Source organism: Larus michahellis, chromosome Z (genome assembly GCF_964199755.1).
Source record: "Larus michahellis chromosome Z, bLarMic1.1, whole genome shotgun sequence".
NCBI lineage: Eukaryota > Metazoa > Chordata > Aves > Charadriiformes > Laridae > Larus > Larus michahellis.
Window position 1 is genome coordinate 54786193 of NC_133930.1, and position 16577 is coordinate 54802769.

At 45.5% G+C, this 16577-nt stretch overlaps 1 protein-coding gene across 2 annotated transcripts; it reads left to right on the forward strand.

The window, feature by feature from the left end:
- The first annotated feature begins 1144 nt into the window (after positions 1-1144).
- On the forward strand, positions 1145-13875 carry POFUT3 (protein O-fucosyltransferase 3). 2 transcript variants are annotated; one of them, XM_074570555.1, is made up of 5 exons: positions 1145-1634; positions 3664-3870; positions 6423-6708; positions 10869-11704; positions 13464-13875. In XM_074570555.1, exons 2-5 carry the CDS (start codon positions 3790-3792, stop codon positions 13686-13688), a joined length of 1428 nt encoding a protein of 475 aa, XP_074426656.1. In that variant the 5' UTR covers positions 1145-1634; positions 3664-3789; the 3' UTR covers positions 13689-13875. The 2 variants fall into 2 exon arrangements, with proteins under 2 accessions (XP_074426656.1, XP_074426655.1); XM_074570554.1 differs by having other exon boundaries at positions 1507-1634; positions 3667-3870; positions 13464-13719.
- Positions 13876-16577: the final 2702 nt, after the last annotated feature.

The window sequence follows — 16577 nt, forward strand, 5'->3', positions numbered from 1 at the left end:
AAGTGGGTATTCTGAAAACTCAGAAGGCAGAAACACACAATCAAAAATGTTTAATAAATTGCTATTTTAAAACTCATCTCTTTCAGAGAGGTGCCTTCTGTAATTTAGGCTGGTTTTCTATGAAAAGAAGGTGTATGTGATTGCATTGCCTCCATAGGCATATACCTGCCAGCTTTCCCCCCATCCTAATCCCACTGTCAAAGTTCAAAAAAAACTGACAAAGAGGGATGGGTTCCAAACCTACTGCCTGCCATAGTAGTACCTCTGTAGCAATGGCAGCTAGAGACAAAACAATGATCCTGTTTCTGCCTCCACTGCAACATGAGTTCATCCCTTCCCATCGACCATCAGAAAAGCCTCTTTAGTAAAACTTCACACCAAACCATGCTGTGTGAGTTCCGCTCTGCACAGGACAGCTGCTTTTGAAGGTTTTGTGTGGACACAGGCTGCCAGTTGAGCACTTCTCAAATCAGGTTGGATCTTTTATAAAGCCTCTGCCTCCTGCATTAGAGCCAAAATGGGGCACCAGGAGGGGAAGGGGCTGAATTCTGCCCACAACTGTGTTGGTGAAAATCTACTCAAGGCACACCCTGGAGCCTCACAGTATCTTCAATACCAAACATCTTACCCTGTGCATGGCAAAAAGTAAGACTGATGACCCACGGAATGCTCCCCTACCCCCTGCCCAGGTAGAAGACTAGTAATCATCCCATTTTCAGCCATTCTAGAGGGAGAACTGCCCACACCATGGGCGTGCTGTACCAGTTGCCGCTGGGTACTGCAGTGGGTCGTGGCTTCACTCCTGCATTTGCAGCGCCCAGCCCGCAGTACTTTTACCCACTTGGAGCAGGCCACACCAGGCTCCGTCCTGCCCCAGCTCCCCTGCTAAAGGCGACCTTGCAGCGCTCTCCCAGCCCGGTGACGCCGAGCGGCAGCCCTGAGGACTTGAGGGAAGAGAGATAAATCACCACCCGAGTGAAGAGGTGGCCAGCCGCTGGAAACACAGAGCCGTCAGACAGCACGGCCTCCTCACGGCTATGCCCGCGCCCGCGGGGAGGCGGGCAGGGTGTGGGGCGAAATGCTGCTCCGTGTCCCCGTCGCCTCCCCCGCCTCCGTGACGCGCTTCTGTTTCCGGCATCCCTCTGGCGTGAGGGAGGACGGCTAAGTCCTCGCCAGGGTAGCACCGGCTGAGATAACGGCACTGTTGCCAAAACATAAAAACGCAAAACCCACAACTATGCTAACAGCTGTAGATATCAGGGACAGGGACGGATTTTTTTTTTTTTGGGGGGGGGAGAGGGTGAAGGTCTTGAAGTGCGGGACCTGCAGGAAGAGGGGGCAGGCGGGGTGGGAACGAAGGCCGATTAGCCCTCTGCGTTTCCTCCTCAGGGCCTTTGGGACCCCAAAAAGAGGTCCCCGGCCCACCCGCTGGCCTGGCAGGACGGTGGGTGGAGGGAAGGAGCACGGCTCCGCTCCGCCCCCACCTCCCCCCTCCCTCCGCCCCCGCCTCCCTCCGCGCACTCGGGAAGTGCACAAACTGAAAGTAAAAAACAGAAAACCCGCCCCAAACCCCTTCGCACACAGCCGGAGGGGGACGGTGGGCGGTGAGGCGAGGCGGGAGCGTCTTTCTCGGGGTAAGTACAGCGGCGGGCGCCCGGCGGGAGGATGCCCGAGCCGCGGGCGGGGAGGAGGGCCCGGAGCTGCAGCCCCCACGGGGGCTGCGGGACCGGCTGAGCCTCGGGACGGGGACGGGGTGAGGGAAGGAGCGGCGCTGGGGGGGGCAGGCACAACCCCGGATGGGATGCTGAGCCCGGAGAAATGCAGCGAAGCAGGGCTGGAAGCAGAGCGGGCAGGGAGAGCTGGTAGGAAGTTTGGAAAGATTTGCAGGGAAGTGTTGCAAATCTCGGGCGGTGATTTATCTCTCTTCCCTCAAGTCCTCAGGGCCGCCGCTCGGCGTCACCGGGCTGGGAGAGCGCTGCAAGGTCGCCTTTAGCAGGGGAGCTGGGGCAGGACGGAGCCTGGTGTGGCCTGCTCCAAGTGGGTAAAAGTACTGCGGGCTGGGCGCTGCAAATGCAGGAGTGAAGCCACGACCCACTGCAGTACCCAGCGGCAACTGGTACAGCACGCCCATGGTGTGGGCAGTTCTCCCTCTAGAATGGCTGAAAATGGGATGATTACTAGTCTTCTACCTGGGCAGGGGGTAGGGGAGCATTCCGTGGGTCATCAGTCTTACTTTTTGCCATGCACAGGGTAAGATGTTTGGTATTGAAGATACTGTGAGGCTCCAGGGTGTGCCTTGAGTAGATTTTCACCAACACAGTTGTGGGCAGAATTCAGCCCCTTCCCCTCCTGGTGCCCCATTTTGGCTCTAATGCAGGAGGCAGAGGCTTTATAAAAGATCCAACCTGATTTGAGAAGTGCTCAACTGGCAGCCTGTGTCCACACAAAACCTTCAAAAGCAGCTGTCCTGTGCAGAGCGGAACTCACACAGCATGGTTTGGTGTGAAGTTTTACTAAAGAGGCTTTTCTGATGGTCGATGGGAAGGGATGAACTCATGTTGCAGTGGAGGCAGAAACAGGATCATTGTTTTGTCTCTAGCTGCCATTGCTACAGAGGTACTACTATGGCAGGCAGTAGGTTTGGAACCCATCCCTCTTTGTCAGTTTTTTTTGAACTTTGACAGTGGGATTAGGATGGGGGGAAAGCTGGCAGGTATATGCCTATGGAGGCAATGCAATCACATACACCTTCTTTTCATAGAAAACCAGCCTAAATTACAGAAGGCACCTCTCTGAAAGAGATGAGTTTTAAAATAGCAATTTATTAAACATTTTTGATTGTGTGTTTCTGCCTTCTGAGTTTTCAGAATACCCACTTTTTCAAACTCCTGTGTTGAGAGATAAAATCTTATCTTTCTCCCATCCTCTTTTTTTTTTTTTAAGACAAAGCTGGAATTTGCACCTATTCGTGTTGTCAGGAGTTGGGATTTTCACACAGTAACATCCAGCATGCAGCAAAACAGTAGGGTACTGTGGAAGCTAAAAAATGGGGGCAAGGGGAGAGTTGTTTGAGGAGAGCCAGACTAGCACAAATGTAGATTACAGGGTAAGAGGAATTTATTAAATTTAAATGTTTTTAGGTGTGGAAAGATTTTGTGTGCTGTATGGTTACTTTCTCTATGCATTGAGCTAGATATGCTGGTGAACAGAATTCCCGGAAGTCTGCAGTATGGAAAGTCGCAAGGCCAGAAAGTTTTGTGTGTCCTCCAGGAGCATTTTCAGGGCTTGCCCAGGGGGGGAAGGTCTTTCATTTCACTCATCTCTTTGTGAGTCTGTTGAAAAGCAGCACAGTTTGCCATCTGAAACTCAGGAAGACAGCTTCTCGTCCCATACAGGATTGACCCAGGCCCATCAGCATCTCTCTCCACTGACTGCAAGGATAAGGGTTTGTGTGACCCTATTTAGAGTGGATGCCCAGGTCCAGGATGGCCAGAGGGAGAGTAGATGCCTGGGGCTGTGTATGAGAGTGCTGTTTTGTGCAGGCTGCTTTCTAGATACCTGGCTCAAAATGTGGCTCCAGCACCTACAGAAAGCTGTGGGTAGACATCAAGCTAGCCACTGAGCTTCAGGAGTGGTCTTTATTGATGCTGTACCCTTTTTCAGCAGCAGTCACCATGAAGAGGAGTAAGGATGGAGTGGGAAAACTCTGCAGCAAAGGCTGAAGACTTTAGACAAGCTGGCTTTCCTGATGCCTAGCTCTAACTGCTCTGGCAGTCCTGGCAGTGCAGCATGATTAGGATGAGGAGGAAGAAACTGTGGGCATCTTGCTTCTGCTTTGCAGCTGCCTTTTTCCTTGTGATGACACTCCAGGTACAGGGGCAAGGGGAGGGGTATGCATGAGATTGCTCTCAAAGTATGACACAATTCTGACAGATGAGAGAGAGCATTGGAGGCGACAGATGTTTTCTGTACAAGTCTGTGCTTTAAGAGGAGTGTTTAAAGAAACTCTGTCAGCAGCATTGGCCTGGTGGTAATAGCTCACTCCAGAAATGACATTACACAGAGAACACCTTTCTTGCATAGCATCTCAGCTCCTGGAGGATTTTCTCAGGAGTGGTGTACTATACCATGCCGTGTTGCGTTGCCTCCAAGCAGCATTGCCTTCCCTGTTCATGCATTTGAACTCATTAGGCAGGGCGGCAAGGCTGGACCCATTTCATACTAATGTGGAAGAAAAACTGGGAAATCTGAGCACATCAGTAAGTGGCGATGGAGATTAGTTCCTCAGTCCTTGACTCAAAGGCTGTTCTTGGCGTTGGGAAGTCCAGTAGCCAGTCAGTAAAAAAACGCATGAGAGAAAAATCAATGTGGAAGCATATTAATTAGTGACTGGTGCAGGTTAGCCTAGATTTCTGTTAAAAGAGAACAACTTTTACACAGGTGGAATCAGCCTTGGCTGGCAGTTATGGGACTGTAGGAGACTTCAGTTACGAGAGAGCCAGGATCACAGAATCACAGAATGGTAGGGGTTGGAAGGGACCTCTGGAGATGATCTAGTCCAACCCCCCTGCCAGAGCAGGATCACCTAGAGCAGGTTGCACAGGAACGTGTCCAGGTGTTCCATCTGCCCCAGAGATGCCTTTCCACTTGGTCTGTGCTCAGACTTCCAGTGGAGATAGCAACAGGACCTCTGAAGCTCTCCCAGGCCAGCTGCTTACTCCAGCTATTTCCTGGGGGCAGTTACTGATACTCAATGATCACTTTCAGTTCTGTTCCCCTGAACAAGGCATCCAAAGGTGATAACGGCAGCCCTAGCATAGGAGCAAGGCTAGCAAGTCTTTCGGACCTTTAACCTTTATTGGGAGCGTTTGTGACTCTGCTGCACCTCCACAGGTAAGCAGGTTTGGAGCTGGTCAGACCTTCCCCATGCCTGGTTGGGATTTTTATCTGGGAATGTTCACTGGACGGTGACACTTGGTGCGCTGGTGCTGGAACTGCTATAGCAGAAGAGCTGTCAGTATAGTTGGGGTGTATCAGCCCCCAGCAGTTCAGAGAGCGCTACTAGAAATTCTGTGCAAATACAAAGACTCCTTAAATTCTGCCAGGGCATGAGAAACCTGGACATGAGATAGTTATAGACTTAGTTTAGTTATATTGCTGCAGTTATATCTTGTCAAACTATTAGACGTATGAATCTTTTCCCCAGTTGTCCACTCGCCAATGCAGGAATGTTTTCTGTATTTCTGTGTACAGCTGCACTTTGCACAGCCTCCTGTGCGTGCTGTCCCAGTATCCTGTATTCCACAGAGTCATGCAGAGCTACAATCAGTATGTTTTGCTAAACAATGAGAGCTAATGATAGGGCAAACAGCAAAATGAATGCGTGGGGTGAAGCAATCAGTGAGGATAAACGTTTCCAAACAACCCTGCCCTGCTTTCGAGTATTGTCCTTCAGAGATGGCTGACAAGTGAAGGTGCTGTGGCCAAAGCTGTCTGGTGGATTTGAGTTCCCCCATCGTTCTTGCAGCTTTTTTCTGGGGTGACATTACGCACTGCCTGTGAAGGTGCACACACAAAGAGCTGTTTGCATGGTAGCAGAAAGGTCTTTGCCCCACTAAAGCTAAGAGCAGGAGCTATGTATTCTGTGGCAATACCTGCTGGCACTATTTCTGTCACTTTGCTCAACAGATTGCTCTGCCTCAGGACACTTTTATAGCAGGTACTACCTTGTAGAAAAGAGTGGTGGCTTCATGGTCACCAGAAATCCCACAGATTTTGTAGGGGCTTCTGTCTCATGGCTGATGGTGAGCAGTGTTAGAGTCTTCTCCTGCAGGTGGAGAGTTTTTAAGGTTCCTCATAGGGTTTCAGATCAGTAAATGGTGGTTCATAATGGGAGGTTTTTTACTTCTTTGCATACAGATGAGATTTTTCTCCACTAACTAGCCACGAGGTTGTAGTTGCATTGTCTTTAAGGCCTGTCTGCACCTAGTCTATTCAGTCAGTGGTTTAAAAATTAATAGGGGTGAGTACAGATGGCCACACAGAGACAAGAAAGCTTCATGGATTTTTTTTTTTTACAGCTAATTTCCAGACGAAACCTGGCTACAGAAGGGCTGTTCTCTGTTTTGTGCTTTTTCCAGGGAGAAAGCAGAAGTTGCGTTGTTAAATCATATGTGATGTGGCCATATCTTAGTACAGAAATGTATTTCCTTGCTTCCTCCTTACAAATTCAAATTAAAGCTTTTGTTGTTCTGACATTAAGATCCCCTGGACAGTGGCTGCAGTCAGTGGCATGTATCTGCTTTGATTGACAGAAACTTCACATGCAGACTTGGTTTGTGCTTGATGCTAAAACTCTGATTTGTCAATGTCCTGGCTAATGACAGTGGTGCACTGTGATATGTATGTTTATTTCTCTGAAGGTTATCACTGAACTGGGCAGTTCAGAGAATAAGGCGTCAGTAATCTCCAGTTTACGCAGTGGTCCATTAAAGCCTGTGGAGAGACACGCTTTTCAGTTTAAGAAGCAGGAGCTTCACAGCAGCTTCAAGACAGATTCTGATGTAAATCACTATCCGGTTGTGCTCTGGTGGTCTCCCCTGACTGGAGAGACAGGGAGATTGGGTCAGTGTGGAGAGGATGTTTGCTTCTTTACCATCAACAAGACCTACCAGCACAATCAGATGACGAGAGCGTTTCTGTTCTATGGTAAGGATCTATTTCCTTTTTAAAGGAGTAACTTTCCCCCCTGCCCAGCTATTTTCCTTTGCAGATTAATTATTCTAGGAGGCAATCACTGAGAGCAGGAAACTTAGGCAGGTCATTGTGCTAAACTTTTCTGTTGCTGAATGCCATCAGTAGAGATACAGAGATGCACGTTCTCTGAAAATGTGCTCTGAAAAGTGACTGTGCACATCTGTGGGATGACTGTTGCCTTCTCTCATGCTGCTTTCCAATCACATGTGCTCCCTGTTTATGGGAGAAAAGATAATTTCCTGTGGTTGCCAAGTCATGAAAAGACAGTCTGAGATCAAGCCAGCTCTTTCCAGTCTTCTGGCTTGTCACCCCTAGCAGAGGTTCTGCAAGGCCTTTGTTGCACTTGTGCAAGTCTTTTGTCTTAAAATAATGCCCTCGCTGGTAACTGTGCAACTCCCCTGCCTCATGTGCCGAGAGCAGACTGTAAATGGAAAGTAGAGAAAGAGACCTATTGATTCTGCACAGGGATCAGCAGCGAGTGCAACCTTCTGAGCTGCTCTGGCTCTGCCACCTCAGAAACTTCCCATTACATATACTGTAAAGTGAGTCTACAAAACGCAAAAGGTGCATCTTTTAAAACCAGGCATTTTTTTCATTTTGTCCTTTCCCCCCCACAGTTGCTTTTCAGAGAAAAAGTGAATTTTAGGTGGAAAAATGAAGCCAAATGCTTTTCTGTGACTGCTAGGTTCAGCTCCTTTGTCTGGAAACAAACCAAAATAAAACAGAGTCCTGAATCTCATTCACTCAGTCAGGATACAGGTGAACTCAAAACATAAGAAAGAAGGGCCTTTAGCTTGGTGAACAGTGAACTAAAAACTTCTCATCACTAATCTTTTCAGAGCTCCAAGTAGGTCAGCTTTTTCAGTTGATAATATAGTGGTCAAGCATGAAAGCAAAGGAATGAGCAGCTGACCCAATTAAAGACAAGGAAATCTGGGTTTGCATCACATGAGGGCTGTAAACTCTGGTAGTTTTGGTCTCTGGAAGCAATTCTGTTTGTTTGTTTCAGCATTAGAAGGACTATTACTGTTCATTTTTAGCAGGCTTGTGAACATGGTTTGCTTACTTATTTTTAAAGGACTATTTATGCTAGGCAAAAGACTCTCCCTGTAGTTTTTTTTCTTTTTCTAGTGATGTTGGCTATGAACTGTGTAAGGACAAATGTCAAAACATGCAAAATATTACTTATTTTTAAACCACAATAAATGATACCACAGTGCTAAAACCAGCAGAGAAAAAGGTCATAGATTGGTATTGAAGGTGAAAAAAAATGCTACGTAATAAAGAAAAGCTTCACACGCTGACCTTGATGCACTGAGCTGTGGGCCTGCAAAAAAGACAGGTTTTGGTGTTCCAGAATTTCCCTCTAAACAGCCTGCTGAGTGAAAACTCGGAACATCTGCATTTCCATGCTAGGGTTGGATCAGGGCACAGTTTCACCTTCCAAAGAAACTGCATTAATTTTCCCCTAATATTTGGTCAGTGAGCTATTCAAGGGAAGAATGATCCAAAGCTTAGGAAAAATATTATGCAAAAATATGGGGTACAGATGTTTTCCAGCAGAACTGCCTTGGTAGGACCACCTTCTTTTCTGCAGCTTGTTCTGACTTACTGTCCTGGCCTGGGAAGCCTCTAGGTGTAGGTGATGACTTTGTCAAGGGCCATCATCTCCTGTTTGGAAGTGAGATGTGGCACCCACTTGCTGGATTTTGTCTCAGCTTTTGGGAGGGATTTCCAACTCCACCTTTTCAGTGTTGCACGCTTCACAGCGTCTTGGCGTGTGGCGTGAGCTACCAGTGCAACTGAGTCAGTATGAGCTTGATCTGGTGCCATGCTGTCAGAACCTCGGGCGTGTTGTTCCCAAGGGAGGAGGATGTCCAGCTTTTCTGCGCTGGAGCGTTGAGTCCTTGGAGTATGAAAGCTGAATAAAAGATGTCTCCTAAGGTGCATAACTTCTCCTGACAGCATCTGTCTTTCTCTTCTGCATTTTGCCACATATCTAAGATTTTCTAATTAATAGTTTGGATGTTGAAATTGCTCCTAATTTTGGTGGTGTGCTCTCTTTATCCCTTCATAAGCTCCTTTATTTCCTTCATCTCATGGGGTATGGAACACTGATATGGAACACTGATACTATCTTCCCTTTAGTCCTTAAAATCATGGTGTCTTCACGCTGGATTGAGATTGGTTAAGTGTTCTATTAGAATCAGTCATTCTGATGTGCTCTGATCTACAGTGTATTTTTCTTTAAGTTTTTCTTTGCTTAATTCTCTCCTTGTTTATTAAGTTTTTCATGCTGCATTTTCGTCTCTCTCTGATCCTTTTCCTTGTCTTATTCTTTCCTGCGTTTTCCTTCCCTCTTCCCTGCAATACTACCTTAAAGAGGGAGCACCCTTCTGAGAGAGAGAGCTGAAGTGCTGTGGTTTCAGTCCACAGCATTTCATTATTGTCTGTATGCAGTGCTGCTTCTCTTCTGGGCATCACTTAGAACGAAGTGTTTTCAGAACTAGATAGGCCTTATTAGCTTCCCTGTGAGAATATGATTCACTTTCAATTTTGCTTACCTTCTTCTATCACTATAACACATCAAAACCAGAGGCAGCAAAGAGCATTTTTCAGTGGTACAGCCCTTCATCCTTTTAGTGTTGATGACTTGAGAACACCCTTCAGTAGAGAAAAGAAGGTAAAATACTTAGTGGCCTTAAAAAAAACCACCTGATGCTCTTGAAAGATCTTGCTCTATAGGAGGTTTTTATGTTACTGGCAGATAACATCTGTCTTCACTGCAATAGTGAAGTCTTATGTTGGTTTTACAAGGTCATCCTTGGAGTCATCTTGGCAGGCTTGTGCAGCCACAAAGACCACTGGGCATTTCTTTTACTTCTTTATATATTAGGTTCTAGATCAAAATTCTGTGTTAGACTTTTGCTAGCTCTCGCTTTTTTCCCATCAGTGGTTTGAGGTCAAGGGTACATCAGAGAGTGAAAAGTTACGAGTGTGACTGGGATGGTAGAATGGCTTGTTCAAAGAGAAAGGATTTGTGGTGTTTTCTAAACCAGCTGTTCAATGTTTGCTTCAGTTAGGAACTTCCCTTTCCTGACAAGACCAGTTAAAAGTTTTGTATATTCAGTGTAAGTAAAAAACAGATACAGTTATAAAACAGTGAGGAGGTATCTTAACAGAGAGTCGACCAGCTTTGCATTTCATCTGCAATAAGGCTAGTTGTATTAGTGTGGTACAGCGGTACTGAAGGGAGACCAAGGGTCATATTCACAAGCCGGTATTTTGAATTCAGTTTTGCACAGATCAGCCTTTGGAAAAAGGCTTCTAGGTTTGTCGTAAAGCTTCCACCACAGCTTTTCTAAGTTGTTCTGGAGGCTCCCTGTCCTCACAGGGTGGCGCAAGCAGCTGCAGTGGTCTGTTTTTAGAGTTTAGATATGGTTCTTCTACTATTGGCGTTAGTTTGAGAAGCTATCTTCTGCCAGAAGCTACTTCTTTATGCATCTGGTGTGTATCTGGCAGCTGTGATACATCACCTCTTAATTATCTCTTTGATAAACTACATAGATGAGCTTCCAAACTCGCTATAGTACAATGTCTTTCCAAGACTTGAAGTCATTCTTGTAATTTTTCTCTTTAACCCTGTCCAATATTCTAGCATCCTTTTTGTTGTTTTGCTACTAGGACCAAATTGAGCCCTGCAGTAACCATTTCCCTCATGTCATAGATAGAAGCAACACCATCTGTTCCCCTATTTACGAAACCAAGGAATTATTAAGCATCTTATTAGTCTCATTTCAGTGCATTAAAATGGAGAATTTCTAGTGAGCCTTTGAAATGAGAGGCCTTTAAACTAATACGACCTGAAAGGAAACCGTTTGTAATATTAAGTACTGATCCCCATTCTCTAGATTCTGCTGCCAAATTCAGTTTTATCTGTCATAACAGTCCTCTATCTTTGCATTAATTCCACTCTTTGCAATACTGCCTTATAATGTCATAAATGCAATGGTTGTGGGGCTGATATTAAATTAAAACTAGACTTCTGTGTCATTGTAGTTAGCGTTGCATCATTGCTAGGGGCAGGCTAAACACTGTTTGCTTTTGTCTAGGTACTGACTTCAGTATAGACAGCCTACCCCTCCCTCGTAAAGACTACCATGATTGGGCCCTTTTCCATGAAGAGTCGCCAAAAAACAACTACAAACTCTTCCATGAACCAGCCATCACCTTATTCAACCACACTGCAACCTTTAGCCGCCATTCTCACCTACCGCTGACCACTCAGTACCTTGAGGGCATAGAGGTCCTGAAGTCATTGAGGTACATGATCCCACTGCAGATGAAGAACAGCCTGAGGAAGAGGCTTGCGCCACTTGTATATGTGCAGTCTGACTGCAACCCTCCTTCTGACCGGGACAGGTATGTGCGTGAGCTGATGTGCCACATTGAAGTAGACTCTTACGGGGAATGTCTGCATAACAGAGACCTTCCTCAGCATCTCAGAAATCCAGCTGCCATGGATGATGGGAACTTCTATAAAATACTGGCACAGTACAAGTTCATTCTTGCTTTTGAAAATGCTATCTGTGAAGATTACATCACTGAAAAACTCTGGAGGCCACTGAAGTTGGGAGTGGTACCAGTGTACTTTGGGTCTCCCAGCGTTGTAGACTGGCTTCCTAGTAACAAGAGTGCAATCCTGGTGTCCAGTTTTTCACACCCTCGGGAGCTGGCCCACTATATCAAAACACTAGATACAAATGATCAAGAATATGAGTCCTACCTACAATGGAAACTGAAAGGGGACATTTCCAACCCAAGGTTGCTTACAGCGATGAAGGAACGTAAGTGGGGAGTGCAAGATATCACCCAGGACAATTACATTGACACCTTTGAGTGCATGGTGTGTAACAGAGTGTGGGAAAACATCAGAAGGACAGAAAAGGTACGTGTGACTTTGTCCTTGTGTCTCAGAGAGGCTTTAAAATGACACTAGTCTCAGATTTGTCCCAGGAAGTTTGGTTACCAGATTTCTGGCCAGCCTACAGCCACTTGTATTGCAATGTCATTGGGTTGTACATCCTCATGTCAAAAGATGTTGGCAGAATTTGTGGGTGCACAGCCAGAGCATGTGTTCCTCATACTGCTGCAGAGCTTGAGCTCATACACATTGGCCGTTGAGCTGATAGTCATTTCAGCAGAGGGCTTGAATTGTTTTTATCAGGCTACAGGAAGTAGCCTAACTTGCTGGCTTGCTTTAGATGACCTGGAACACTTGGAAACAGGTTGCCCACAGAGGTTGTAGGGTCTCTGTCCTTGGAAGTGTTTTAAGACTCAGCTCACTGCTTCCCTAGGCAATTAGATATGATTAGACCTGTTTGGAATAGGCAACTGGACTAGATGATCAGTGGAGGATCATGAAGTAAGGATCACCCTCCTGAATTAAATACTCTATGACTGTCTGGATCTGTGTGTCTATGGGTATATTCAAACCTGTAGTGGCAAATGTGTCTGCGGCCACGTTTGATGACTAAACATTGAAACATTGATGTTTAAGCCAGGTTGTGTATTTGTGAGAGGAATTGGACCTGTTCCTCCCCATCTGATCCTCTTGAAATTATGCTGATAGAGACCATCTAGAAATGGCTGTCTTATCAGGAAGCCCAGCACTGAGGGCCCAGCAGTCTTGCAACAGTGCCAGGTATAAGACCAGAAGGCCACTTCAAAGGCACCATGAGCTGTCAGTCTCCTGAGGCTACTAATTGTTGTGGATTTGTCTGATATAAACAGGGCATTACTTGGAATTAGACTGAAGCTAAAAACTCTCACCACGTGTATTTCTGAGTTGGTGGATACTCATTTTAGTTGCTACATTCCCTTATGGTTTCCAGGTCTATGTACCTAGAGTCAGTATCCTTTTTTTACACTCTCCACGAGCTCAGTTATCAGCATGAATAAAAAAACCACATCTTTTTGTGTCCAGTAATGGAACTGATCAATGGCTCTAGTATCCTACGGCTCTAGTATCCTACAGCTGTCTTATATCCATTAGGCCATATTTTAGCTGGTCACAGTCTGATCAGTACACTCTGTGGTCAGCCAGTAGAAGAGAGATGAAGAAAGCTTTTGAAGTTACTAAGGTGAGCTGTAGTGATGGGGAATGCAAACTGATAAGCATTACATTTAACCAGGATTTCCTGTTTGAATCTGGTGCAAATCTGGACAGATGTCTTCTCTTTGAGTTAGGAATACAACCATGAAAAGGTATAGAATAGGTTAGATACAGGTATTCCTTCCCCATGCTTTTGTCGCTCTCAAGTCAAGAAGATTATGAAGACCGGTTTGCTCTCCTGGTCAGATTCATGGCTTGTTTTTTCTTCTTAAAAAAATCTCAGTAAATATGTGTGTGTGTATGTAAGATGAAAACAGAACTCCTTGCCTTAGAATTCATTTTGGGTGGACTGATGCTGCTCATTTGCAACCAGACCGGATCTGAGACTCAGACTCTTGCCAGCATGACTGACCTTGTCCCAGACACTGTGGGGAGAGCTTCCCCTCTGACATCCACGGGGACATGGCTAGAGCCTGTAGTGGAAAGGAAAATGTCACTGACTTGCTTTCATAATTTACTAATGGCATAGCACTTTTCTTCTCTGTCTGCCCGGGTCCCTGAAATAACCCGTTTTATTTCTCTCCATTGCCAGGGACGGCTGCCCCTGAGGTGGCAGGCTCAGGTTAACCATCTGAGCTGCCCCAAACCAGAAGCGTTCTGGTTCTCATCTTCAAACCCTGGCTGGACTTCACTCCAAGAGATGTGGATAGCAAGCTTTGAGCAATCCAAGAAAGAAGCCTGGGCGCTGAGGCACCTGGTGGAAAGAAACAGGAATTTTACAGCTCAAGAATTTTGGATGCTTGTATTCAAAGAATAAACACAATGACCTGTAAAACAAAGCGAGCTCCTCAGAGTGGTCTGTGGAATTTTCTTTTGTAGGTGATCTTATCATATATAGGATTGGTAGCTGTAGGAAGTAGACCTGTAAGACTGAATTTAGTATGTTCAGTGCTCAATGAGTAATAAGGAGTGCTAAACAATAGAATCACCCTGTCAGGTGGTATAGATCCGTGTGTGTGTGTGTATTTATTTATATTTATATTTTAGAATTATTTATATTAATTGTTAGTAGTTCAGATGTTTGAGCATTAAGGCACAAGTTGTCAAGGTTCTCAAAGCCCAGTCTTAAGCACACAGCTAATTCCCATGAAGCAGATGGATCTCACTCCATCTTCAGATACATATCCGTGTTCATGGCCTCAGGACACCCTTTTCCCCAGTCCAGAACCCTCCTTTGCTGCCTTGATAGCCGTGACCTGGAGAGCAGCTGACACTATTGCACTGGTACAGCTTCTGTGCTGCTTTGGAGGTGGAGGAAAAACTTGGGACTGTGTCCCTGGCTAGCGTTTATTACCAATTTTCCTGGCATCAGCAGATTTAGCAGGGACTTGGCGGGCTTTGTGTCCTGACACTGAATGCCAATGTAAAGTGCATTAGTGCTTGGCACAAAGAAGCACCATCTGTTAGTGTCCAGGGACAGATTGAATGAAAAATGTGCTGGCTCAGATTTACCCACCATCTTCTGCTAAAAATAAGCAGAGCACGTGAATTATCTCCGTTCCCCAGAAACAGGGCTGGCCTCAATCTGACTTACCTTTTTGCCTTTCTGATGATGGAGTAGTATTTGTATCACATATAAACATGGAATTATGTGCTTGAAAGGAGAGGGATAAAATTATCCATTGGTGCTGAAAAGTCTTCAGTGGCACAAGGAGAGGTAGGCAAGCAGCCTCCCCGTTGTAACACAGAAAACCCCAAGTTACTTTATCTGATAAAGAAAAAGCGTGGTGATCTAGGTCATCACTTGCCAAAGGACACACCTTTGCCTGGCATGCAGACTGTTGCAGTTTTCATCCCAAGTTCTTCCAGCCTCATTCTGTGGAGGAGTCAACTTCCACAGGATCTGCAAAATGGCATTGTCTGGGTGGAGTCATTGAGATGAGGGACAGTAATTCGTACCCCTGCCCAGGTATGGTGACACAGCCAAATGTAACTACTAATAGGGAGTTCTTCACATAGCTGGAAAGGCAGGTTTTCACCTTTCTGATAATTCCCATGCAGTTGTTCCTTGTAGCAGGCTATTTAAAGATTGCTGCCAGGCATCTAGCTGTTTTGTGAATGGGTAGCAATGTGGAAGGATGTGAGTAGCATTTACACCAGGAAATTCAGCTGCAAAATTTACTTACCTTGGAAAAGTTTCCTCACCAGAAATTTCCTCACCAAATGGCTGGTGAATTTTTTATTTATTTTAAATATAACAAGAGAAAGAGCAGTTTTGTGGCCACAAACCATGTAGTATTATTGGTCATTGTTTCTATGAGCACGTACTTAGTTTTGATTAAGAAAAACAGTCCTGCTGAAATTTCTCACCACTAGTGATTTGCCAGTATGGCACACAGCGTCTCTTGGACATGTCTTAAACTCTTTCCCCAGTGGTCTACAGTGCAAATAATAACTAAGCTTCACAAATGAAGCCCTTCAGAAGAGTGGCATTAACACCAGACTTAGAGGCTTTCCTAAACCAGGACCAAGAGCTGGACATAAACCCCACAACATTCACAAAGAGAACTGCTGAATCCCAGCACCTTGCCATGAATCTCTCTTTCTCCTCCCAGGATGGCACAGAATATCTGCAACATGAAGGAGTCTTTTATTTATTTATTTATTTTTTTTTGGTGATGTACTGCTGTCTCTTTTGCCAAAAATCTCAAGCCATGTTGTTTAAAGACCTCAGGAGCTGCACAACTGAAGATATTTTTTCCTTTGTTTCCATTGTGGAATCTGTCAGCTCCTGAGCTTCCTGGGCAATCTGGTAGATAGATATTATCCAAAGATATGCGGCGTATTTAACTTAATTTATGGTGCATTATTATCCTTCATTTTATTTTGGTGGAGTGAGAGGGAAAGGAAGACAGAAGTAACTGGTTTACAATCCACATTCTGAAATTTCAAGTGGTCAGCAGAAGGTGTTTCGGAAGACATCTCCATCCACTGTAGATTTACACAGTAGAAAGGTGAAGTTGTCTGAAGGTGTGCTGTGGTATGATTGTCAGCATCAAAAGATCCTCTCACAATGCGTCCTTCCTAGAGGATAAGCATTAAGCTCTTGGCTCCCACAGGCTAGTTCAGAGCAACCTATATTTGGCCTTTTGGTCTTTAATCACCCTCTGGAGCCTTTTTCCGGTGCTGGGTGTAGGGAGGTCTTAGTGAACATTGCCCTGGGAGACTTATGGCAAGAACTTGCGCAGGCTAATCAAGTGCAAGAAGGACTGACCATTGTGAATTTTAAGTTGATCTCTTTTCTCCCCCTACTGCTCTGAGACTGAATGAGCAGAAGCAGCTGACCAGTCTATTTTTTTTTTCAGATGATTTGCTATCCTTCCTGCCATGTACAGGTTTGTAATTCTAGCCAGCAGAGGAATCCAGTTTGTTTGGCAGGCTTATGTATATCCTGGGTGGCACAGGTCTTTCTTTTTCGGTTTCTTTTAGCCTTAAAAGGCAACAGCAAAACAGTTGAGAAAAACTCTGTATTTCAAACAAGAACAGCTGATTCTGGATGAATGAGTGGCTGCCTCCCAATCTCTTGCATACTGGTAACAAGCTGTCCTGATTTCCCCTGTTGCGGGATGTAAGACACAAAGGCAGTTCCTACTGGGCTTGCATTTATTCCCCTGAACGCGTATCCGTCAGCTCCCCCGGGAGTCAT

What these genes read in the sequence shown, in the direction of transcription:
- POFUT3 (XM_074570555.1), top strand. Translation starts at nt 3,790, where the DNA reads ATGATTAGGATGAGGAGGAAGAAACTGTGGGCATCTTGCTTCTGCTTT. An exon ending in GAGAGCGTTTCTGTTCTATG is followed by an intron (nt 6,709 to 10,868) that starts GTAAGGATCTAT and finishes GCTTTTGTCTAG; the next exon opens with GTACTGACTTCAGTATAGAC. An exon ending in ACATCAGAAGGACAGAAAAG is followed by an intron (nt 11,705 to 13,463) that starts GTACGTGTGACT and finishes CTCCATTGCCAG; the next exon opens with GGACGGCTGCCCCTGAGGTG.